Raw genomic sequence first — 23820 nt, 5'->3', positions numbered from 1 at the left:
CATTGACAACCCATACCTAATCTTGTTTTACAAATTCCAATTTTATGGAAGCCGCAATATAAACTCGCATTCAATGCGAAGAGCATCCACGATACGGAAAACCATGCGTATATAAAGCGACTACTGTCCGGAACATCCAAACTCACCAACAAGAGCCATTAACACAACCATCTCTTCACCATCCTCAACATCTTCTTGAAAAAAATCATGTACTTCAACCCTCTTCTCACCACCCTCCTCTTCACTACAGCAGCCCTCGCCCAAACCTGCGGCAAGGCCGGGTGGTGCGACAGCCCAACCTACTGCACCAAAACCCTCGGTGGCTCCGTCTCTCTCGATCTCTGCCCGGGTGGCGATGACAACAGATGCTGCACCTATCCTGCAGGGCAGTGTGGTACAAAGGGCAGGGGAACGTGCAAGTACACTTCTTCGGGCTGCAGTGGGACATGGCAGACGGGACTGTGCCCCGGTGGGGACAACTACAAGTGCTGTGTACCATAAGTGGATTTTGGAGGAAAGTGAGTGATTTTGTATGCAGAGATGGAGAGTTTGGTACTGATGCGAGTAGGTATGGGAGCTGAGAGGATGATCCTAAGCCGAGTAGATGGAGGGTAGATCAGGTGGTTGATGTAGTGCCGTCTACTTGCTTCCAAGACCTAGCATCTTTTAACCTTGAACGTCGTTTTGCGTTATGCTTCTATCTTCTTGTATGTATGTAGTATCTGGAAAAGACTCCAATTTCTGGACATACTCCATCTCAATACCATGAGCAGTACTCGCACAGCGCTCCATAAGTTATGTTACTACGTGTCTCATATTTTTCCATCTCATGCCTTTCCAGTTGTCAATGGAATGTAAAATTCATCTGCTTTCCTCCAGTTTCTATCGCTACATGTAAATATTGAATTTGCGCTGAATTACTACATACTAATGATATGATCTAGTCCGCCCGTCATAAGAACATGTATACATTGGCAAGATGTCTAGTTGCACGCCTTCTCACGTTTCCAGATCTTTGTCAAATCAAATGATCCTTTGTTGCTTTTTAAAGACCATTCCTTTGCCTATACGTAATCTCTACTGACAAAGGTGATCCGTAAAATCCGCCATCTGCAGGTGAAGGATGCCGCGGGTTTGCTCTATCGATATGAGTATGTGTATTCAACCTCGCCTTAGAGACGCGCCGATATACAATACCCTTTTGAAGCAGCTTTGGCTATTCTTAATTTCTTTTTGTTATGATAGCTTTTGTAGGTGCTCGCTCTGGCGCACTCCTTGCACAACGCAACCGTGCGAGGATCCATCACCCAAACCGACTCTTACCCACATCGAATCACTAATACCAAACCAGACATCGCTCTCGTCTAACTACGTCCTTCGCCAAAGGCACTCGCGAAAGTAAAGATGGCCACTACTTAAATCCCCGGTCAGCCGTTCAACCGGTCTTTCCTTGGCATTCCCCACATCACCCCCATTTCTTCCGGTAGTACCCAATTGCGCCGACGACGCCAAACCTCCCTGGACAAATGGGCAACTGCATCACCAGGAACCAAAACTAAATTGCATTCGAAAACGCACAGGGCCTGCCAAGCAAGTCCAGACAGATCGGGTAAATTGATGGAGGGGTGCAACGACATCATTTAAGCATCGTGAAACGTGGCTTCCCACCTACTTATACATGAACCCGACTTTTCCTCAAACAAAGTGCAGAGTCGAAGATTTTTGCCTCTTGTTCACTTTCTTCACCCCCATTGAAACTTCGTTGTGGCGAACCCCGAATGCAACAAGATAGAAAGAGCTAGTCACGGGAAACCATGTATCTAACGGCAGCAATGTCATCGCCGCGGAACCACCGAAGGAGTATGCGCCTAGCTCTATCCACTCTGCTCCTAACGTCGGTAGCGGCATCACTCGACGTACATGAAGGCCAGAGCGAAGCAGAAATATACTACCTGCCGCGAAGCGCCGCAATTCACGATGGATTTGTCAATAAACCGCTTTCTACATGTCCCGTCAAGCCCGGTGGCGTGCAGATGTCATACACATTTCCCTGGACTCGCACGCCCTCATGTGTGAATATCCTGCAACCGGAGGGAGCCCCAAAAACATTTTGCGCATACACGAATGCCAACTACAACAATGGCCGCGGTATCACTTTCGTCACCAGCCCTGAGGTCGCAGCTAGCGTGTCCATGGAGACATTTGGCATGGCGATTGGTGGCATGGAGGGGCAAATCGGGGAAGAGATGGGTGTGTGGGAAGTCAAAGACGCGGGAAGCAAAGGAAAAGGATTATTTGCGAAAAAGGATATTGGCGCCATTTTCCCTGGCGAGAGTCTCGTTATTCAGACGCCGGTTTTGATTGTTGATAAGAGCGCGCTGGAGACCGAGAGCAAGGAGGAGGTGGAGCGTGTGCTGCGGACGGCGGCAGCGCAGATGCCTCCGAAATCAAGAGAAATGGTTGCAGGGCTCAGTGGAAATGAAGACGGGTCTTTTGAGGACATCGTCAAGACGAATGGGATTGGGTTCACGTGGCCTTGGGTCGACGAGATGCCCAAGCTGCTGAGCGTGACCCCAGAGATTGCTGTGAGTTTGTATGAGGCTTTCCAAAATGAACACCACTAATGTTAGATATAGCGCATTAATCATGCATGCCGTCCCAACACGCTTTGGCGCTTCAACGACCATACACTCACAGTCGAGGTGTTTGCGCTCAAGGAAATCAAGCCAGGCGAGGAAATCACACGAAGCTGTGAGTCTAAGCCTTTCTTATTCGACAATTTGGAAACACACTAACATGCTCCAGATGGGTTTGAAAGGCGATCCCATGGGCGTCGTGTCCGCTCTCTCGAGGCCAACTTCGGATTCAATTGCGCCTGCCCTCTCTGCACCGCCTCAGACGAAGAAATCATGGCTTCAAATGACCGTCTCAGCGAAATCAAAGCGCTCAAATCAGTGTTACCCTCAGACCCAGAAGAAGCAGACAGGACCCTCGAACTATTACCTAGCTTAGTCGAACAGTTGGAGAAAGAAGACCTGATAGCAGAGCTGCCTGCATATGAAGAAACCCTAGCATATACGTGGAGCATGTTTGGTGAAGAAGAAAAAGCAAAGTACTGGGCAGGGAGGGCACAGAAGCACTGGGCCATTGTGGCAGGCAAGGAGAGTTGGGAGCAGAGGCGGTGTGGCGATATGGAGAAAGACGTCAAGGGCCACAAGACGTGGAGGACTTGGAAAGGTCTGCAAGAGGAGGAGGAGGATAGTGATGAGGAGGAATGACCGGTTACCCAAGGTTAGCTCGTGTTTAGGTTCCAGCACCCAGCAGGTGACTGCTCGTCCAACATCACCTGCTTCGATTAGTTATGCATACATCTCAGTTTCATCATGTGTTTCCGCCTCCCAATCTCAGAATTCGATGATCGGTGTATATTTATATATGAAATGGAAGTCGCTATCAAAACCCGCTAATCGATATACTGTGGTGTAGTATCACGTGACTAGTTCGTAGTATATATTGCGATAATCTTTCGTACGTAGATAGGCACCTTCTTCAATTAATTCCTTTACAGCGATTACTTTTCAGCTTGATTCTATCTACTCGATTGCGGGTCGCCCCTCTGATCATTTAAGCTCGATCACGTATCGTGCCACAATACCAACAAATGAAATGAGAGTTAAGATAAGCCTACATAACGATTACCAGAAGAGAGCATATCCTCGCCAGAGATGGTTTGTTCGTCGGAAATTCCATCAGCTGCAGTCAAATCATCCAAGCCCGCTGCATCCATTTGGTCAGGACTGGGAAACGCATTGAAGCCGCCAACTCCATCCATGCCGCTGAACCAGTCAGCAGTACTCACACTATCAGGATCCAAAGATTCATGGCCGGCAATAGGATGGACAAAGTCGGCTACACCGTTGCTTAGAGTCTGATCATCTAGGATCGAAGGCGCTCCAACGCCGTGAAGTCTGTTGGCAGTGTTGAAGCCACTTCTGCCAGATCCCGACTCTGCACCAGCATTCCCGCCACCTCTGGCATCTAGGCCAGCCTGCACAACTGCCATCATAGAATCACCAAAGGTAATGTGATGCATGTTCCTCATATGCGAGTCGAGCTTGTCTTTTCTCGAAAACGGACGTTTGCGGCGAGGAAAGCTGCTGCTACGGTTGCAGCTCGGTACGGGGCACCAGAAAGGCGTCCTAAGTTTGTGGATTGAGTTGTGGTGACGCACCAGTTCCTGCAGCCTTCCAAAGGTCTTGGTGCAATTGGGCCAAGTGCAATGGACTCTGTCGCGCTGCACGGCGTGCCCACGACTGGCGGAAGCGGAAGTGTCTCGGCTCAAGAGGTGTGACGGGTTACTTTGAGTCCTGTTCCCTCCGAATGACGAGGCAACAGTGTGGGCATCTTCGTAGTTGCACATGTGGGCGTAAGTACAGTGATCTACTCCAGCAATGAACGAAGATGTTGAGGCGCCGAGAATGGCTGCCGGAATTGTCTGAACGTTGAAAGGAGACGTCGAATTATGAGAGTCGTCTAAAGGAAAGCCTGAGACGACAGGTTGAGTAAGCCAGGGATTGTTCGCGGTGGCTTCGTTCGCACACTGAGGTTCATTGTTGTGACTGAAGCTTTGAATGTATCCGGTATCATCATGGGCAATACTGGTTGCAGCCCAGTAAAGCTCACTATCAATAGAGTGGCCCTCTTCGTAATTTTGTAGTCCAGTACAGTCTTGATAGGTTGGTTGCGTAGTTTGAAGGTAGGTGTTCAAAATGGAGGATGTTTGGCGAGATTTACCATCATTTTCTGATAGCCTAGTTATCATTTGAATACTAGTAGAATGAGTGATGATTTGAAAAGTTCTTGAAGCCCAGTAACTTCAAGTCTGGAGAGTGCATTGCGGGCTATTTATGTTAGTTCTTTGCGGGCACTGACTCTCTTGTTGCGGCTCAGTTTTGGAGCCTTTTGGGAACTTTTGAGACAATGAGGCTCTGCCTGTTTTCTATGTTCAACCAGACAAGCTTCATTACTACCAGGGAATTTGCGATGAAGATCGCGCTCGCCAGCCACTAGTAACACACGCCTACGTAGGCGATATCGGTCAGGGGCAGATACCCATGTCCCTGCACTCCTTGGATGCCACTAACATAGCTGATGCGCACTGTGCACCTTTCCTCCTTCTCCAAATACTCTCCGCCGCCACTGCGTCGTGATTTACCTGTACCATTGCATGTCGAGGTGGCCCGGCCGGGGGGCTGCAGCCGTTGGAGTATGCATGACGGCAGCCAAAAGTAAGCTTCGAGGCGGCCGCTGATAAAGGCACAAATATTCCATTTTAGGAGGGTCTTGTGAATCAGCACGTGCCTCTAACTATTGTCTCTTCTATCTTCCACTCGCTGCGTCTACTACCTACGCGCTGGCGGATCGCAGTCTTGTGTGTCGCTGCAAGCCTCAGGAGGAGGTGCCCATCAAAAGGTAAAGAACATAGTATACTACCCGGCAAAAGGTCTGCATAGGACGCGTGCTGGGTATCGCCGCTAGCGTGCGCCCCGATGGCTCTCGGCATGTACGTATGTAGCAAGAAGAGCTGACTGCGCATGCATTCTACTGTCGCACACGCCTTCTGGTGTCGCGCACGCCTTCTGCTGTCGCGCACGCCTTCTGCTGTCGCAACGAGATGCTATCAGCTAGTCCGGGTAATCAACCGAGGCAGATAAAAGGGAAGCGCCAACTCAAAGGGTCAATACTAGGGGGGCGCCACCTGCAATTAAAGAAATCATGGGATGCATAGCCTTCCTGTTTCAGGTGCCCCATAAACGCAAAGGTTCGAAAAAGTTCCTGTGTAACAGTGCCTTGACGCAGCAGAGCCTCATGGTGTATATTACTCGCCCTTGATCTTTTCAACTTCTGACAGCTCACCATTCCATTCACCTCCAGATTGCACACGATCCTGTACACCATTTAACTTTTCACTTGTGTTGCTACTTTGCTATCAATAACCCTATTTATGCCCGTCTACCTCTATTCATGGCATCCATCAACGATTCGCATGCTGATTCTGATACTTACGCGATGGACATAGCTGCGCCACGGTTGACTCCGTTCGTACCAGCACAGGCTTCAGCGGTTGGACCTGAACTGAGCATTAATCCCTCGATCCCGAAACGTATTAGTCGATCAGAATGGGCTCAGCATGAACCATTTATTAGATTCAATTACCACCGCATGGAGCTCAAGGAATTGCGCAAACTCATACTCAAGGAGCACGGCTTTGTCGCGAGGTGAGAAGTCTTTTGGCATGCCATAAACTACCAGGTTTTATTAACAAATATATTAGCGAACAGTAATGGAAAAACACCTTTTCTAGATGGAACCTTTCCAAGTCAATCCCGAAGCCTGTCGCGAAATTCATGGTGAAGAAGGCACAGCTCCGCCAGATCGAAGAGGGGAAAAAGACATCTTTCAGATACCGTAGACAACCGGTACCAAATGACAAGATCAAAAGATACACGCAGGAGTATGCTGATGGCGCCTTGTCTCCAATCGCATGTACGTGCATCCGCTGTATGCAACATCAGGCGATGGTGATTTCTTTGTTAACCTTTGATCACAGCGTCGCCTTCCAATCTGACTTACAATACTTTGAAGTCGCCGCATATGAAACATTCAATTCCGGATAACTATTCCAATCGCAACGATATGTCAGTAAGGGCAGAATTCTACAATGGCCAGGATGTCGATGGCTTCCTCACAGTTTCTCGAAATGCTCAGACCCTCATCGAGCACGATGACTATCCCGGAGCGAAGCTTGCCTTCATAGAGGCTTTGGAAGGACTGGAAGCCCTCCTAGGCTCTACAAACAAGATCGTCATCGACGTTCTACTCCGTTTTGTTGACGTCGCCATCGAGAACAAGGACCTCGATGGAGCTATGGAGCAACTTCGCAAGTCCTACACCCATCATCAAGAGCTGCTCGGTGACAATCACAAGAAGACTTGGCTGAGCTTTAGTCGACTTGGCTTGGTATACGCCGCAGAGAAAAAGCATGGCCAAGCGCTAAAGACGTTCACTGCTGCAAGAGATGGTTTACACGCAGCATCAGAGACCAGTTCCGAAGACATGTTCAATCTTACCCTGGGGTTGAAATGTCAAATTGTCGACGCATGTCGCGAATTAGGCGACTTTGAGTCTGCTGAAGAGGAGCTGTGTGATCTGATCCGCCAATCTGAAGGGCTAGGTGGCACTTATCGAGATCAGATCGCCTACTTCAAGCACCAACTCGCTCATCTCTACACCGACAAAAAATGGCAAGCAGGGAGACATCCGTTAGGTAGTGCAGATCCTCCAAGACATCGAGTAGAGAAACTTCTTCTGGAGGCTGTTCATGACTACGCTCTCACTTTTAACGAAGGTCCTTTTCATCTGTGCACATTAGAACAGTTGCGAAGGTACTATGAGACCACGGGTGAGTTACACAAGCTAAGCACCCTGGTCAGGGAGAAAATCGAACCCATTCTCAGCACGATCCGATCGACGGAAGATGACTGCGCAAAAGTTCACGACGAACTGACGGTGGGAGTCATATCTTCGTTGTCGTGGCTTTGCGAGTACGAGAAAGCCGACTGGTGGTTGCAGTGGCGTCAACAACAGATCGAGAATGCCAGTTCGGACGGATACTATTCTTTGAAGGCACTATCCAACCTCATGATGCATGCCAGGTCTTATCTCGATCGAAGCTTGCCACAGTTCGCGGAACCATTGCTTGAGAAAGCTCAGCGGATAGCCAGAAAAATCCTGCCGCCTGACCATGATGTCCACAAAACCATAGCTGAGACAATCGCTAATAAGGCTTGGATGTATCGGACATGCAATCGCTGTCTTGTGAACCCACCAGGTAACGACGTTGACGACTCGAAATGAACCAGGCATAGTATATCATGTAACGTGGGCCAGATACCCAATTTGCCTCAATCCAAGCCCATAGGCCGATCACCTCGACCCTCAGTTCACTCGTTTGCTCTTCTTTGCCTGGTTCCTTGACTTTTTTTTTGCTATTTGCTATAGCAGGCTCTTTGCCCTAGCAATCTGATTGCAAGGTAGACCTTCTACCCACAGTCCCTTGGATACATCTATTACTATAGTTAATTCAGTGTCTTTCAACTTCTCTAGTTATGAATAAATTATCTTATAATTTGCTACGCTCTCATGGCTACGGATTTGAAAGCGTGAAACATTGGAAACTATGCATACCTTCAGGTTTCAAACGCATATGACAATTGTCTTCAATCAAATAACTTGCCTTCCCCATGAACGGTTTCTACTTTCCAAACATGCATTTCACTCTCCGTCTTCCCCCATCCTTCAGCATTTCCTGGCTCATTCAAGATCGTCTTTGAATCACTCTTGACATTCTCTAGCAACGACTCCTCGGGAAACTCGGAAAACTCATGTATAGCCAACCAAGTCGGCGGCTCAAAATGCGGCTCATCGGTAGTAGGTAAACCCTTCAGAGCGCGAGACTGCGCATTCGTCCTCGCATACAACAACTTGAAATGCAGCGTACGAATATAATGCTGTGCTTCCGATATCACAGCCGTTTGCTTCCCCCCCAAAACTCAACATTAGCCATCTCTCAATATTCCCCAAGAAAGAACATGAATTCATACCTTCTCCAAAAACGCCACAACCTTATCCTGTCCAGGCTCCTCCTCCGGTCTAACCCCATACGTAATCATAAACTTCGCTCGCCCTATACCACCCTCAGCACACACTTCCATCACTTCTCAAAAACGCACTCACCATCTCCCTTTCTCGGCGTCGCTCCCAAAAACCCCAAATAACTAATCTCGAAATCCGCAAGATCGTATATCACCCCAGTCCCTGGTAACTTCTCACTCTTCACGCTAATCGCTCTAAACGCTTCGCTTTGCGTGAAAGCTATATCAGACATGGGGTAGCATGTCAAAAACGGGGTTCGGTTTTGCGAGTCGCCGATGGGAGATGTTTTGGAGACGTCGACGTAGCGGAAGGCGCTGCTGACATTGTGGGTGGAGAGAACTTCGGGGATATGCTCGGTGTCGTACCAGGTGAGGAAGGTGGATTCGGAGAGGGTGGGGTGGGATTTGGGTGAGATACGGGAGCGAACGAAGAGGACGCCGGGGCCGGAGATGAGGTTGCGCATTTTTGGAGCGGTGATGGGAATGGTTGGGGGGTAGCCGAGCTGGCGAAGAAAGGGTCGATTGTAAGTAGAAGAGATACTAGGGGTATTATATGAATTGTTACGAACGCTAGAAACCAGAGACTATGATGGTAGATGATGTTCGGATATGTATTACCGGTACACGGAAATATAATCCCCCGCTTCTGGTGCTACCTGAGATAGATTCTGACATTAGGGCTTTCGGTAAAACGATTGAGGATGTAAAGAGACCCTGGAGGAGAGGAGACATAAGAACATCTTCATCGTGGGTGAAACCTTCTTAATTAAAGTCTGTTCTTGTGATCACTAAATTATCCAGATCCATCTTCTGACTATCGTTATATGGGGTGTATCCAATATCTCAAGCGTTCAATTACCAACCTCCTTCAACGGGCATGATGGGAGTATTAAGCAACTTGTATGCCGAATTAATCGAGCAGGAGAATGATGGCCGTAGCCCTAGCTGGTTGACATAGCTTTGTCTGACGCATAGACAAAACTCAGAGCTTCGACTTTTCCACGAGCAACTTCTCGAGACCCGCCTTGAGTGCCTCAGTCATACCATCTTTTCTCGGCCGTCTGCTCTCGCGGTCGACGAAGACATGGATAAACTCTCCAACTGCCTTGACTTCTTCTTGACCCTGTTCAAAGACGCCAATCTCATACGTGACAGAGCTCTTTCCCAGTTTGTTTACCCTGAGGGCCAAGTCAACGACTGCAGGGAACTCGATTGGAGCAAGGTAGTTGCAATGAGAATGAACAACCAGGCCGATGTCGAGAGACGTTGGTGGGTGCAGTGCGCAGTGCTTAATCAGATATGTGTTGACAACAGAATCAAAACTTGTATCATGTCAGTTAAAGAGGACTATATAAGCACATGCGACTGTGGGAAGACATGCAGGTAGTAGTAGACGCTGTTGTTCATATGGTGGTACATGTCATTGTCGCTCCTTGGTGCGGTCAGCGTTGCATTGGACAGGGGCACAGCAAAACAACGGACCATCGCGTCCTGTACTCAAGGGTGAAGTTGTAGTCGCCGCGACGACGCGACTTGAGTACCTCGAGAGCCATGAAGAATATCAGTGGTGTGGTGTTGAGGTGGCGCAATTCGCGGTTGTGTCCTGTGGTCAAGACTCGGCCGTGGCTGCGACTGAGCCTCGGCTCGTTGAAACGGGTCCCAGCTGGTGTCGGATGCATCCGACACCAACCCGATTGGCGCCAGCCATCACTCCCATCCGGTTGCATCGGAAGTGGCTGATAGCATTGAACAGTGTCCGTTGCTGCGCCACCCGACGCGGTCGGAAGTGGTGTGTGATTGGCCAAACACGATGCTCACCAGCCACATCGCGGCAACCCCCACGTTGTCCCAAGTCGTTTTTTTCGGTACAGACCTTCAACCCCTCCAAGCCCCGCGATTCTGGCGCCGTCTCCACGCATCCTCGCATTCCTCGCCTCCAAGGGCCGCCTGCCCGTCGCCCACACTCGCCCAGGCTCACCCTCCATGGCACTCGTGCCTTCCCCTCCCCGCGACAAATATCCGCCTCTACCCGACGACAAGTTTCCGTGGAAAGAGCCGCCGCCCGTCGCCATTACACCTTGCGATCCCTGGCCGCCGCCATACTACCTCGAGGATGGCCTGCGCAAGGTGACGCCCTACCACTACACATACAACACCTACTGCAAACAGCGATGGCGGGGCCGCGAAATTCTTGACATCTTCGCGAGCGAGTTTCGCGACCGTCCTGCCGAGTACTATGAACAGGCCATCATCGACGGCCGGGTCGTAGTCAACGGCAAGCCCGTCCCCAGCACCAAGACTATTATCAACAACGGCGATGTTATCTCTCACACACTGCACCGCCATGAGCCGCCCTGTACTGCCCAGCCCATCGGCATCGTTCACGAGGACAATGACATGATTGTCATCAACAAGCCTGCGGGTATGCCAGTCCACCCCGCTGGTCGCTACAACTTCAATTCCATCATTGAGATAATGCGCGCCGATCGTGGATACGGTTGGAATCCCCTACCTTGCAACAGACTCGACCGCCTCACCAGTGGTATCATGTTCATCGGAAAACACAAGCAGGCTGCAGAGGACATGAGTGCGCAGATACGAGGAAGGACTGTCAAAAAGGAGTACATCACACGGGTCGTTGGCGAATTTCCAGAGGGCGAGATTCTGTGTGAAAAGCCCATACTTCAGATCAGCCCCAAGCTGGGTCTCAATCGTGTTCGCGCCAATGGCAAGGAGGCAAAAACAGTCTTCAAGCGACTTGCATATTACCCACCGAAAGACGATGGAAATAGCAGTCAAGAGCAGGAAAGCGAGAAAGATCCTGACGGCCAGCCATGGAAGAAACTCCGGGGCTACTCTATCGTACGCTGCTTCCCTGTGACGGGAAGGACCCACCAGCTGCGCGTCCACCTTCAATTTCTCGGTCATCCCATCTCCAATGATCCCATCTACGCCAACCAGCGCGTGTTTGGACCTTCTCTAGGACGTGGACAATCTGAAGACGAAGACGACGAAGACATCATGTCACGTCTCTCACGCATGGGCAAGGAAGAAGTTGCCGATGCAGTCGCCTATCACGACGAAATGGTCGATGCATACAACAAGCGCAAGGCTGAACGCATGACGGGCGAAAAGTGCAAAGTCTGTGATACCGATCTGTATAGCGACCCAGGCGTCCATGAACTCGGCATCTATCTCCACGCCCGGAGATATCGATGCGAGGAAGGAAAGTGGGACTACCAGACTGGGCTCCCTGATTGGGCACTCCCGCCACCTGGCTATGAAGGCCCTACTGAGGGTACTGAAGAGAGCGATCCATTAGCCGTTGATTTGAAGAAGCTGGGGCTCGAGGATGAGGAACCTAAAGAAAAAGTTGAGCCTTGATAGGAAAATTACTAGATTAAGATACCCCGCAATGCATTCTTATTTGATGCCTATTCTTCATCAGTCTCCTCGCTTTCATCTTCATCTTGTTCCCCCTCGCCATCTTCTTCATCAGCCATACTCGTCTCAGGGGTGCCTTCTCTTTCCCTCAGCTGTGCTTTCAATCCGTCAAGAATAACCGTCATCCTCGCCTTGAGATCGGCATTCCAAACCTGACTTATCTGCCCCTCCATCTCTTGAATCTTCTTCCTCAGCTCTTCCGCCACCGCGTCTTCCTCTTCATCCTCATCATCCTCGTCCGCAGCCCCAGGCCCATCCTCCACTTCAATCCCTCCGCCAAATGCACCCGCGAAATCCACCGCCATCTTGCGATTCGCAATCGCAAAAACCACTTCTTCAATCCCAGACCAATTCTCTATACCGCCTGCCCCATCTCTACTCTTCTTCTTACTCCCCGCCACACCCCCATCCAACACCTTCCGAAACGCCTCCGCAACATCCCTCACCGGATTCCCATACGCGCCACACCCCCACGCCCCAAGCACCAACCTGCTCACCCCCTTTTGCTCCGCAATCCTCAACACGCCTCTAATCTTCCTCTCCACAACCTCTCGATCCATCCTCCCCAACCTCTTCTCCTCATCTTCCTCGCCCTCCAGCTCCGGAAACCGCAGCATACCCGCTGAAACAACATCGACGTACCAGCGCTCCGTGGGCGGCAGCTCGCCGTGGCCATCGCCCAGCGGGCCGGGGCTCCGGAAGACGAGGACGTCGGGGGTGTAGATGCCACCGTATTCGGGGAGGCGGTAGTATTGCTCTTTGAGCGAGGGGAGCAGCGTGGTGCGGGCGCAGAGGAATTCTTCTTGCGAGGTTGCACCGAGGTAGACGCCGCCGCCGGGACGGAGGGGGGATGCCATGTTTAAGATGCATGTGTTTGGGGGTTTCTTGGTGGAGGGTTTGGAGACAGGGTGGGAAAGAAGGTGCGCGGCTGTTAGGGTGTCGGTGGCTATTATGCGGATGGTGCGGGATTTTGGGGGGGAAGATGTGAGAGTGGATGGGTGAAAGGTGAGGCTCGAGAGGCCTTCGTCGAGAGAATCATTGCGTTTACGGTTTTTGCCTTTTGATGAGGGTTTGCTTCCGTCTCTTTTTCCTCCTTCGCCTGCGGTTGTGACAATGTCTTCGTCAGGAATCTCATTGCCTTTGGCTTTTCGTCGCCCTTGGCCTTTTCGCTTTACATATATGGCATTCTCATCGCTTTCTGTACGTGCGCTGCTTGGGCCTTGTCGTCCTGATGCTCCATTGGGGTCCGGATCAGCGATCAACTCGCTGCTATCTACACCCCGTCTTGCTCTTGCATTCGATGCGAGAAGCGCAGGCACCACTTTATTGATGATGTGGCGCGCCTGTTTGGCTCGGATATCTTTGCGAATTGCGGGTGGCGCTAGACCCTGGGATTTCTCCGTGCGGCCCATTCTGACACACTGTTTGTGCTTTTATTTACCCACCTAATTTCTGGGAATTCGGATCAGGGCTTGTTGATGGAATGGTCCGGAAAACGGAGGGAAAGTGGTTGTGAGGTGATGATTAGGATTGTGGCAGGTGCTATTTGGAGAGTACTATGTTGGTTGGGTGCGGAAATGCGGCTATGACGTTTACAGTAGGTAGGGTGGAGCTTACTCGAACCTCACTGAGTGAACCGTCTTTGCTTTTTTGCCAACGGTGTGTCAATGTTGTGTAACAGCCATTGTGGTCTTGTAACTGGTGACGTTGCATCTGTCTTCGACACCTGATGAAAAATGCCCAAAGTAGGAAATAGCTTGGTGGGCGCTTGGTCTAGGTTAGAAGGTTTAACGGGTACCTCTTTTCATAGCTAGTGGCTCGCTTGCATCAACAGCTATTACACCCTTAGCCATCGTTCTATTGACACTGTTTCATTTTGATCACTAGGTTTTTGGTCTATGTCAACTTCCCTCTACATTCAACGCTGAGTTGAAATTGCCTATTAGGGAATCCATTGGGCGATAGTCGGGTCTAGGCCAGACCGCCCTGACCTCAACCGCCAATCCGCAAGAAAATAGTTTACTTGCTCGTTCTAGATGAATATTTCTAAATAATGTCTTTCTGAATGCCGCTTCTCCTGTCTCCAGTAGTCACTTTTGGCTTGGCTCGAAATAACTCAGGCTGTGTGACATGAGTCCTTGCGTGTGCACAGACGACCAATTTTATGGTAGGTCTGAGGTGCTGTGGGATTTCTGATGCAATCGACATCTTTCAATGAAGTTTTGTACTTGGACTTGTTGAGGGTTGTAGCATCCTGTCTGGAAGTCGGTCGGCCAAACTGTGAGTGGTCAACACATATGTCAATGTTTTGTGGCTGTAATGTTGAGTTTGATTGCATACATACAGGTCCCTTAAAACCCACCACAATCTTGTTACTGGCTGCGCATCATGGAAGGTTTGTGGTTATTGTGGATAGTCGACGCAGTGCATACCTTTTCACCATCCCTCGGAATCCTATTTACACATAGATCCATTTTATATATAATGTTCATTCCTCTTTCCCGAGTAGAGAAACTTCGACACCCACCTCAGTCATACAACAACCTAGGTTCTGTACTAACTGAGCAACATGTCAACCCTCCAACAGCTCCTCGTCGTTGGTGCTGCAGTCTCGACTGTCCTCGCAGCACCCGCCGTTCCCAACGCTGAGCGTGCATGCGAGCCCCTACCCCATGGCCGCGGTCTCATCCCCCGACCTGATACTGCAGAGGCGTTCCAATCCTTTCCCGCCTTCTCGTTGGCAGCCACTTCCGCAACTACACCTGTTGGCTATATCCAAGCGTACTCCAACCTGGTCACCACCTTCAACGAACCCTCTCAGTTCATTCGCTACACTGACTTGGATTCGTATGATGTCAGCAAATGTAAGTGGGCATATCATTCTTTCTATACTCACGGCCCCTGTAACGCAACACTTTATGCCCAGTATAGGCCTCAATATCTCTTTAGTCCAACTTGCAAACAAAAATCACTTTCACCACACTGAACTTCTTTAGGTGCTGCAGAATGTGGCAAAGATGACAAATGCAACATATTCGGCATTTTCTTCGAGCGTACGCCCATGTACAAGCCTGGCCCAAAATGCCCCAACCCCTCTTCCAGCACTATGATCAAGTGCACCCTGTGGTCCGGCACCATATCGCCCAATGCCAACATCAACAAGGGACAAATCCGGGAGCAGTTCCGTATCGTCATGGCTGGTTCTAACGCATATGTCAAAGACATTACCTTCAGCAATCGGAAAGATGGTTCTTCAAACATCCTCAAGAACTGGATTGTGGAAAAGTACAAAAATGGCGCTGCGATTCAGGTACCTCTGGACTGCAACGGCGTAGATACCTACATGGGCGTGGCGGCCTGGCGCGATGGTAAATTTGATGCCCAGAGGTGCCTTGACGCTTGCAAGGTTGCTGGCGATACAGATATCCAAAGCCGCAAGTGTCGCTTCGTCAACACCTACGTACAGCGCCGGAATGGAGTCCAAGTTGCTCAGCATTGCGCCATGTTCTCCGAGTATTGGCCCGCTCCGTAAGTAGTTACCGAAAGACTCTTTGAACATCCATTGAAGTCAAAGATCTGACACTTTTGCAGCTTCGCTACAAACCTGGGTCAACTACGTGGTGACGTTGAGATCTCTGAGACGGATTCTTATGGGTATGTCTAATCACTGATATCCCGTATTCTCTATAGTTGAGGGTAGGCACTAACTCTATGAACAAGTCTTCGCCGAGTCGAGGTTAAGGGTACTGCTTGCTACAAACCCCAGGATCTCTTAGTTCCAGCCCCTCTACGGCCCGGCGTTATCCCTGCTATACCAACCGTATCCACCCCTTCTCCCATCTCCGCTGGCCCTTCTCCCTCAAAGTCTTCTGCTCCTCCTGTCGGCGCTTCCTCCTTAAAGCCTGCCATTTCTACTATCGTTAGCTCATCTTTCATCCAACCTAAGGCACAGGCTTCAGCCCCTACGGCTACAGATCGGGCTGTCATCAGCTCGATGCTCGGGGATGCTCAAGCCACCTCTTCAGGGACCTCAGCCGCCCTTCCTAGGGTCTCGGGAACTCCCTCTACAGCCTTGGGTACTTCTTCCGTACTCCCAGCTACTTCTCCACTAGTCCCAGGTACTGCCTCTGTAGGGTCAGCTACCGCATCAGTAGTTCCAAGTGCTCCTTCAGTAGCCCTAGCTACCTCTTCAGCAGCGCTGGCTACCCCCTCCACGCCCCTAAGTACCTCTTCAACGCTTCCAGTTAGCCCTCCAGTAGTCTCAGCTATTTACTCATCAGCTTTGAGTACTCCTTCGGCAGCCCCTTCATCCGTCCCGGCCACCCCTTCAATCCTGCCAGCCACCGCCTCAGTCCTGCCCGCTGCCCCATCAGTGGCCCCAAGTTCTCCCGTAGTCTCAGACACCTCCGCAGCCTTGAACGCTTCTTCACAGCTTCCAGCTATACCTTCAGTGACCCCGGGTACTGCTCCAGTGCTCCCAGCTACTCCCACCAGTGCTTTGAGCACTCCTGCAGCGGCCCCAGCTATCTCTTCGGCAGCACCTTCAGTAGTCCCAGCTACGCCCTCATCCCCGCTGAATACCTCCTCCACAGCTTTAATCACTCCTTCAAAGCTTCCAGCTACTCCCTCCGTAGCCCAGAGCATTCCCTCGGTGCTCTCAGCCACACCCTCCGCCGCCCCCTCAGCTTCCCTCACTCCCTCCCCAATCCCAACTCCACTCACCTCACCCCTCGCCCCCTCGAGCGCCCTCTTTGTCATGCCAACCTCACTCCCCCCGATCGAGCCACGCCGTAGCCCCCTCACAGACTCTACCAGCGCCCTCTCCTCCACCATCTCCGCGCACTTCGCCGCCCGATCTGCCGTCCCAACCTCCGACGGCATCATCTACGCTACTCCAGTTAGTCCGTCTCCCTTTTTCTCTGCTTCTTCTCCTTCACTTCTCAATGCCGCTGCCTCCCCAACCAAGCCTGTGCTAGAATACCGCGGCGCCTTGGAGCCTCTGACCAAAGGCAAGTCAGGCAGGATATGCTGGCCTGGTGGCTCCGTTTGCTGGTATTTGGTTCTTCCACAGGATCTGAGTGCTGACCCTGAGTTGATGCAGGAAGAATGGGATCCTGAGGTTGATAAGCAGAAGTGGGAGAAGAACTGGTAGGTCGTGGTGGGGGGTGTTTGAGAAGGAGGGACAAGAGCTTGTCATGTGATGAGGTGTTGGTAAAGGGTAGATGAGCATGGGTCGGCTGTTGGTGGGTTGAGCTGCCATAGTGGCCTTTGTGGGCCCTGTATCCATGTTTCCTATGTTAGATTGTTTAATGAGATGGATTTTATGTTTGGTGGGTTCAGAACCAAAGATGAGAGAATAAAAGGTGCGAATTGACGAGATTTCCCAGTGTGTCATATTACAGGTACTTGGGGTGATCCATTTCTGCGCCGATAGTCTGAATAGCAAAATGCGTTTTTCACCAGAAACTCTATATTCCACAAAGACTGCAAGTGTCACTACCTACATCATCACAACGATATAGCTCCGTCATTTTGCGTCTTTGTACTGTTTTATTATTGTTTGATACTATGTCAATTGGTGATGAAAAAAACACATCCCGAGGTCAATCACAGCAACGCAATGCACACCATCTGTCCCAAAAACTGTTTCCTTTGGTAGAATCGGTTTTGATATGTATATGGTCTCGATAACTTCCAACTCCAATAGGGGTCTGACCATGTCCGGGCCCAAGGATATATCATGTACGTTGGTGAGTACGTAACAGTCCATCGATTCAAGCCTAGGCTGCATGTAACAAAACGGTAGCTTGATCAGCGGTCGCGCTCCTTAAGCTCCTCCGCTACAGCTTTGAGTCCGTTCTGATGTTCCTTTGAGACATGTTCCCAGTATTGTGCCCAGACACGTGATTGTGGGTCGTCCTGTGTTGTGCCAGCTTCGGTGCCCATTCGCTTGTTGATTTGAAGTGAAATCTTGAGCACGCCCTTGGCACCTTCGTTGATCTTTTCAATCTCTTGCTTGACAGCGTTTTCCTTTGGCTTGACGGCAAGCACAGTCCGGAAGTTTTCGGCAAGCGATTCAAGGCGCGAGTGCACTTGGTCAGGAGCAATCACCATAAGCTTTGTAAGCATGAGATTGCAGAGGATACGGATGTCATGTTCATCTGTGACACCGGCGACTATACGATCAAAGAAGTCGGAAATCTCAATAGGCGACAGTCGTGCAAAAGCCTTCTCGAGAAGAGCGTATAATGTCTCATATGCACTCTTGCGAATTTCGAGACCGTCGTCAACCTTGTGCTTGAATGGACCCATTTGGACCTCGCGGATGAGCTCAGGCTTGACAACCGTCTCCTTCATGGCTAGAGGCAACAGCTGGTCGAGGGCTGGCAAGATAATGTCCGGCTTGTTGTGCATAGCAGAGTTGAAAGTCATAAGGGCTAAGCGGCGGTTTTCCAGATCCGGCTCATTAAGCATTTGAACAAGCATAGGTACGACAATTGGCTTGAGGTACTCGTCATACGCTTCGTCGGTATCGGTGAAAGTGTAGCGCAATGCAGAGATGACCATGGCACGCAAGCTTTCCTTGCGGTCGTTCAAGAATGCCTAGAAATTGGTAAGTTCTAGAACATGTTAGGATACAGACTTGTCTTACCTGGAGCTGAGGGAGGTACGTCTTCGGATCAATGATGGTTAGTCTGCCGATACACTCTGCACCAATCGCCTTGTTGTCTTCAAGCTGAGAAGCGGCAACGAGGTTTTGCCACAATGTGGAAGTATACGGGATGATCTCCGACTCTGTGTCATCGTGCTGAAGAATCTCCTTGATAGCGTGCAAAAACAAGTACTGGGGAGCTGAGGGCTGACCCATGTTTGACAGTATGACAGGGAGGTACTTGCTGACGCTTCCAGCACCTGCTCTTCCAAGCGCAACGGCAGCTGCAAGCGGTACATTCTCAGACTTCGCAGAGAAGTATTTGATGAACAGTTTGGGGTCAATAGTGGACTGCGATCCCAGTCGAAGCGCAGATTCTCCAAGCACAACAAGGGCAAGACACTGACGCTTATCATCCTGCGCAGTCTCAAGCTCAGTGACAAACTGCTCGAGCTTCACACCGACACTGTCGCCGCCATAAACAAGTAGATTGCCAATAACTTTGCCGACGACCTCTGCATGTCCAGACACACCAACTTGTTGCAACAAAGCTTGCATCAACTCTTTTCCTACGCGCTGCTCGCCAATGGCACGGACGAGCTTGAGTAACGCATCGAGTGGCATTCCGCTAATGGAACCTTGAGCAACCTGGCATAGCGCGGCAGTAAGACTTGGTGTCATGATGGCTTGTGCATCGTCCTTGACGAAGGTAGCGAGAATGACAAGAGCAGGACCCAGTAGATGAAGGTCGTTTGCGTTGAGCAATGGCAACAGCATATCGACTACCTGTATCCTGGTCTGATTATCGAGTTGACTCCGCGATTGTGGGTTCAGCGCGAGGGTGCGAAGTGCGCTCAAGCTTGCACCACGTAAAGCACGGCTAGCTTTTCGCAATTGTGCACCAAGTTCCATTGCGACGCCCTGTACCCACTTAGCCGACAGCTCATCTTTCGCCTTGGTATGGGCAGCGATTGAGTCAATTGCGCGAACTGAAGCAAGACGAGTAAGCTCATTCTTCAGACGCTCGGCCAAAAGCTCAAGTCCAGCTGTTCGCTTATCCGAGGCAAGCAAACCTTCGGTTCCTGAGCTTCGACCTAGAAGTAGTCCAAGGACATGGATGGCACTCCGGCGCACTTCAACATCTGCATCGTTTGCTGATATCCTACTGACCAGTGCTTCATACAGAGATTCCAGATATTGCCGGTTTTCCGTGCCTGACGCAGCGGATCGAGGTGGTGTGAGCGCCTTGATGACTTGTTCGGTTGCTGCAAGAGCCTCGATAGATAGCTTGCTATACTTCTCCTTGACGCCACGAAGAAGTGCATCAACAATGGGTTCCAGATATGGTTGGATAGACTTGGACGGGTGGGTATCTGCTATGGCTCCTATCAGCTGCAAAGCTTGAGTTCGTAAACTGTTGGCTGTTGCCGAAGCACTGCTTGATGATCCTCCAGTAGTCTTTGCAGCTTCTACAACAGGACTGATGAGTTGACTAAGATAGCCGTCAAGACCACCACGCTGAGTGATGACAATGTCTTTGATCAGTGAAATGGATGCTTGCTTGGTAGTCGGTGGACACGATGTCTGCTTGAGTAGTTGCGCAACACCCTTGACGATGTCTGGGCTGAGTTTTGCTAAGCTAGCCCGAGGACCCGCCGGAGGAGTTCCAGCTGGTGCAGGTGAAGAATAACCCATGGATAAGGAAGAGCTCTCCTGAAGATCGAACATGCTTGCATCACTACCACCACGACGGCGCTTCTTGCTTGGTGGCAACATCATACCGCCATGAGTTGGCTCATCAGCAAACTTGACTGGCGAGGGACCGTCGCCCGACTTCCTCACCAAGTTGGACAGTGTCGCCAGAACCTCCAAGCGGACGTTTTCTTCACGTTCCTTAAACCGTGCGATGAGTGCTGGTGCGACTCGACTGTAGAGAGTTCCATCCTCAAGAAGATCACCGTTGCTCCGTGTCGAAATAAGTGTGTACAGAACCTTGGCTGCACACCTACGGACCTTCCAACTGGCATCATCGTCGTCGTCGTAGCCAATCTCTTCTTCAAAGTCCTCTCCTTCCAATGCGTCTTCTTCGTCACTTGGCATATCATCGTCATCTTCGTCATCTTGCGCCAGATTCGGGTCGTACTTTAGGTACCGTGTCGCGGCTTCAATCGTCTCTTCCGTGTATGCACGCATGTCGTTCGAGCAGGAGGCAAGGAAGCTGTCCAACGCAATGAGGGCAGCCTCAAGAACTTCGTCGATCTCCGGGTCACGCTCTTCCTCATCATCGGATACGTCCATCTCTTCGGCTTGTTCCTCGGTGCTCAACGCGCTTAGGACGAAAGGCGCCAGAGTCTTGAGATACGGACCAAATTTCCGTGGAATAGAACGCGCCATAGATCCTAGTATAGTAATGTACAGCTTTCGTTTGCTGCGAGTAAGATGCGGGTCACGTAGAAGCTCAATCATCTTGGATAGGAAACCACTCAGCAATGAGTCGGAAAAGTAGCCAGCCAGTGTGGAGATGGCAGTAACTGACTTCTTCTTCATCATGGAGCTCGCCCTGTCATTCTCAAGAATAGCGAATGTGATCTGCTGCAGCGCCTGGATCTCAACATCCTGCAACATGGAGCCAAAGCACCGGGCGACCTCGGTCAGCACATCGATGGCATTGCTATCTGTTCCCTTGTCCAAATCCTCTTGCAACATACCCTTGGGTGGTTGCGTGAGGCCCTGTTGTGCTGGGGGTATAACATTGTATCCAATCAGACGGGGAATGAGTACCCTGCTGATGGCACTGTATGCGTTCACGACGGCTTTGCTGCGTGCAGCACCGTGGACGGGGCGTGGAAGGGAGACGACGACTTCGCGAAGAGCAAGAGCGGGTATTGACTGGTCGACTGTATTGCCTGTGGGTAGCGTCGAGAGCTTGTCAATCATAACTGGCAACGTCTTGTCACTGATCTTGTTGACAAACGGGCCAAGGCACTTGACAGCCTGGTTCTGAACCTCGCCATTGGTATCAACAAGCGTTGTGAGCAAGCCTTCGACAGTCTTTGCCGCAACAACGTCATCGTGGAGGAGGAGGCCAGGGTGGGCAACAACAAGAATGTCGTGCAGGTCACTCAGGGCCATGAAGCGGAAGTCGGGGTCATCGTCGACAAATCGCGGCAACAATTGGGCGACATTGTGTGCAGTCGGGTTGGGCGGGACCGACGAGGGCGCCATGGTGTGTGGTGTTGTGAGGTCTACTGTTGTCACTGGCAGGCGGGGCAGCTATAGTGGGGTTGGGGTTGGGGTTAGTATAAGCTGACGCGGGCAGACAGAAGGAGAACAAGAAGGAGGGAAAGAAATTGAGAGCGAGGAGCTGGGGGGGTTGGTGGTGGAATTGTCAGGTGGTGAAGGCACCACTGGCCGCTACAGAGCAAAAGAAGCTTCTATCGAAGTGAATGGGCTGTCGTCGTTGCCTGCGCGTTGCTTTAGAGAGCTCGAACCATGCGCACGGCCGTCGTGTCCATACTAGTAGTCAAGACACGGCGGAACGAGTGTCGGATGAATGCATCCCTCGCAACGATGAACTTGACAGTGCTACAAAAGACGATTTACGCGACAACTAGTCAGCTCGAGTCCCATGTTCCTTTGCAAGACGAAGTCACCTGTCGCGATGGCGCAATGTCCGGCCTGGTACGCTCTGCCGTGTCGCCGCACATGCACGTGACCAGCTAGAGCCGGTAGGGCTAGGCGCACTCGAGTGACGTACCCATTAATTCTCGCCTTCATGACCTGATCTTTACTCTACGCGCATCATAACTACGATTCTCCTATCAATTGCCCGTCGCGAGCTTTAATTAGCCTGCCTAAGCTTCATCATGTCCTTCTTAAGATCTTCCGCATCCCGCGCTTCCTCTTTCGCACGAATTGCGCGCCCGACCAGGTATATCCGCGCCGCCGAGCTCCAGCCATGGCAACGAGCTGTGCAGCGCAGAACCTACGCCAGCGGCCACGGCTCACATGGTGAAACTAAGAGCAGTGATGTCCCATGGTATGTCGAAGATGTCTTTATTTTGTTATCCAGACGAATGTATATCAGTTGTGGACACAGTCTCGATGGAGCAAGCTCAACTGCGATGGGTTTCTTTTTGTTGGTGTGTCCGAAGAGCCGGCACAGTTCTTGGCAAGGACATGCACATACCTCTTGAGCACTTCTTTCCTAGCCGAGCACATGCTAACACAATCCTCAAGGATAGGCGCAGCTGTCATCGGCACTGGTGTCGGTCTCTACGTTGTCCTCAACCAAGATACAAACCACGGTGCCGAACACCACCCTCTCGGTGAACCCCACGGCGAAGGAGATGCCCCCAAGCATGGTACCGATTCGACCGTAAAGAAGACGGACGAGAAGCCCGAGGAGGAGCCCAAGGAAGAGCCCAAGAAGGAATCCGAGGAAAAGTCCGAGGAAAAGCCAAAGAGCGAGCACAAGGACCCTTCCAAGCCCACCAAGGAGAACAGTGAGGAAAAGGACAAGCAGTCTCCCGATGAGTCTGACAAGGTTGGTAGACCCAAGACCGAAAAGCGACTGTCGATGCTAACGTGTGTAGGCCGACCCTCGTAAAGAGGAGACCAAGAGCACCAACGAGACGTCTGGCAAGCAAAAAGGCTTGTCCAACGACAACACTGAGCACACTTCGCCGATTTCCGAGCACTCCGAGAAGAGCAAGAAGGGTGAGGGCGTTGCTGAAACCGCTAAGCTGCAAGGAACCGTCTCGACGGATCGTCCTGGCGCGGAAAACAAGGAGGAGCGTGGTAAGACCAAGGTCGATAAGGACGCATAAGCATGATACATGTTCATATCCTCTCCATCTGGATTGCCTGAGAAGCTACGAGGCGACCATGCACGTCGTCTCCCTTGTATAATGTGTGTTATCAAATCAACCAATTACATGGATACTTACTGTTGTCTTTCCAAACATGCGTCGGCCGAGGAGCAGGTGAAGAGGAAGCTGGATCGGCATC

The 23820-nt window shown here is 50.9% G+C and overlaps 10 protein-coding genes across 10 annotated transcripts; 5 read left to right on the top strand and 5 right to left on the bottom strand.

The window, feature by feature from the left end:
• Positions 1-1814: 1814 nt before the first annotated feature.
• On the top strand, positions 1815-3381 carry PSV08DRAFT_411526 (uncharacterized protein; the record flags this gene model as incomplete). Its single annotated transcript, XM_014221688.2, has 3 exons — positions 1815-2585; positions 2637-2751; positions 2806-3381. 3 exons carry the CDS (start codon positions 1815-1817, stop codon positions 3276-3278), a joined length of 1359 nt encoding a protein of 452 aa, XP_014077163.2. The 3' UTR covers positions 3279-3381.
• Positions 3382-3673: 292 nt separating this feature from the next.
• Positions 3674-5331, bottom strand: PSV08DRAFT_185157 (uncharacterized protein; the record flags this gene model as incomplete). Its single annotated transcript, XM_014221689.1, has 2 exons — positions 3674-4811; positions 5216-5331. 2 exons carry the CDS (start codon positions 5329-5331, stop codon positions 3674-3676), a joined length of 1254 nt encoding a protein of 417 aa, XP_014077164.1.
• A 444-nt stretch (positions 5332-5775) lies between these two features.
• On the top strand, positions 5776-7917 carry PSV08DRAFT_373187 (uncharacterized protein; the record flags this gene model as incomplete). Its single annotated transcript, XM_014221690.1, has 4 exons — positions 5776-5821; positions 5912-6278; positions 6365-6546; positions 6611-7917. The coding sequence occupies 4 exons, from the start codon at positions 5776-5778 to the stop codon at positions 7915-7917; spliced, it is 1902 nt and encodes a 633-aa protein (XP_014077165.1).
• Positions 7918-8279: 362 nt separating this feature from the next.
• PSV08DRAFT_184870 (uncharacterized protein) lies at positions 8280-9178 on the bottom strand (the record flags this gene model as incomplete). Its single annotated transcript, XM_066091909.1, has 3 exons — positions 8280-8597; positions 8664-8767; positions 8797-9178. The coding sequence occupies 3 exons, from the start codon at positions 9176-9178 to the stop codon at positions 8280-8282; spliced, it is 804 nt and encodes a 267-aa protein (XP_065948748.1).
• Positions 9179-9462: 284 nt separating this feature from the next.
• Positions 9463-10296, bottom strand: PSV08DRAFT_207599 (HotDog domain-containing protein). Its single transcript, XM_014221692.1, has 3 exons — positions 10197-10296; positions 10081-10146; positions 9463-10036 (listed from the first exon to the last, which is right to left on the bottom strand). The coding sequence occupies exons 1-3, from the start codon at positions 10265-10267 to the stop codon at positions 9697-9699; spliced, it is 477 nt and encodes a 158-aa protein (XP_014077167.1). The 5' UTR covers positions 10268-10296; the 3' UTR covers positions 9463-9696.
• A 325-nt stretch (positions 10297-10621) lies between these two features.
• On the top strand, positions 10622-12156 carry PSV08DRAFT_228321 (pseudouridine synthase). Its single transcript, XM_014221693.2, has one exon. It carries the CDS (start codon positions 10698-10700, stop codon positions 12096-12098), a length of 1401 nt encoding a protein of 466 aa, XP_014077168.1. The 5' UTR covers positions 10622-10697; the 3' UTR covers positions 12099-12156.
• On the bottom strand, positions 12124-13576 carry PSV08DRAFT_379100 (uncharacterized protein). The gene has a single exon (XM_014221694.2). It carries the CDS (start codon positions 13568-13570, stop codon positions 12149-12151), a length of 1422 nt encoding a protein of 473 aa, XP_014077169.1. The 5' UTR covers positions 13571-13576; the 3' UTR covers positions 12124-12148.
• Positions 13577-14727: 1151 nt separating this feature from the next.
• PSV08DRAFT_185147 (uncharacterized protein) lies at positions 14728-15822 on the top strand (the record flags this gene model as incomplete). The annotated part of the gene is made up of 3 exons (XM_014221695.1): positions 14728-15022; positions 15155-15686; positions 15750-15822. 3 exons carry the CDS (start codon positions 14728-14730, stop codon positions 15820-15822), a joined length of 900 nt encoding a protein of 299 aa, XP_014077170.1.
• A 1870-nt stretch (positions 15823-17692) lies between these two features.
• On the bottom strand, positions 17693-22035 carry PSV08DRAFT_228318 (armadillo-type protein; the record flags this gene model as incomplete). The annotated part of the gene is made up of 2 exons (XM_014221696.2): positions 17693-18761; positions 18811-22035. 2 exons carry the CDS (start codon positions 22033-22035, stop codon positions 17970-17972), a joined length of 4017 nt encoding a protein of 1338 aa, XP_014077171.1. The 3' UTR covers positions 17693-17969.
• A 564-nt stretch (positions 22036-22599) lies between these two features.
• PSV08DRAFT_321215 (uncharacterized protein) lies at positions 22600-23761 on the top strand. The gene is made up of 3 exons (XM_014221697.1): positions 22600-22849; positions 23050-23356; positions 23406-23761. The coding sequence occupies exons 1-3, from the start codon at positions 22677-22679 to the stop codon at positions 23637-23639; spliced, it is 714 nt and encodes a 237-aa protein (XP_014077172.1). The 5' UTR covers positions 22600-22676; the 3' UTR covers positions 23640-23761.
• Positions 23762-23820: the final 59 nt, after the last annotated feature.

This window comes from Bipolaris maydis, assembly GCF_028858645.1.
Source record: "Bipolaris maydis strain C4 unplaced genomic scaffold PSV08scaffold_11, whole genome shotgun sequence".
Lineage (NCBI taxonomy): Eukaryota > Fungi > Ascomycota > Dothideomycetes > Pleosporales > Pleosporaceae > Bipolaris > Bipolaris maydis.
Note: the sequence above shows the minus strand (reverse complement) of the source record. Positions and strands in the feature narration are given on the sequence as shown.

Excerpts from the sequence above, each read along its gene's own strand:
- PSV08DRAFT_207599 (XM_014221692.1), bottom strand. The coding sequence starts at position 10,267 with ATGGCTCTCGAGGTACTCAAGTCGCGTCGTCGCGGCGACTACAACTTC. Across the intron at positions 10,147-10,196 it reads CTTGAGTACAGGACGCGATG|GAGCGACAATGACATGTACC; the intron begins GTCCGTTGTTTT and ends GACCGCACCAAG. Across the intron at positions 10,037-10,080 it reads TACCTGCATGTCTTCCCACA|TTTTGATTCTGTTGTCAACA; the intron begins GTCGCATGTGCT and ends ACATGATACAAG.
- PSV08DRAFT_228321 (XM_014221693.2), top strand. The coding sequence starts at position 10,698 with ATGGCACTCGTGCCTTCCCCTCCCCGCGACAAATATCCGCCTCTACCC.
- PSV08DRAFT_379100 (XM_014221694.2), bottom strand. The coding sequence starts at position 13,570 with ATGGGCCGCACGGAGAAATCCCAGGGTCTAGCGCCACCCGCAATTCGC.
- PSV08DRAFT_321215 (XM_014221697.1), top strand. The coding sequence starts at position 22,677 with ATGTCCTTCTTAAGATCTTCCGCATCCCGCGCTTCCTCTTTCGCACGA. Across the intron at positions 22,850-23,049 it reads AAGAGCAGTGATGTCCCATG|GATAGGCGCAGCTGTCATCG; the intron begins GTATGTCGAAGA and ends ACAATCCTCAAG. Across the intron at positions 23,357-23,405 it reads CTCCCGATGAGTCTGACAAG|GCCGACCCTCGTAAAGAGGA; the intron begins GTTGGTAGACCC and ends TAACGTGTGTAG.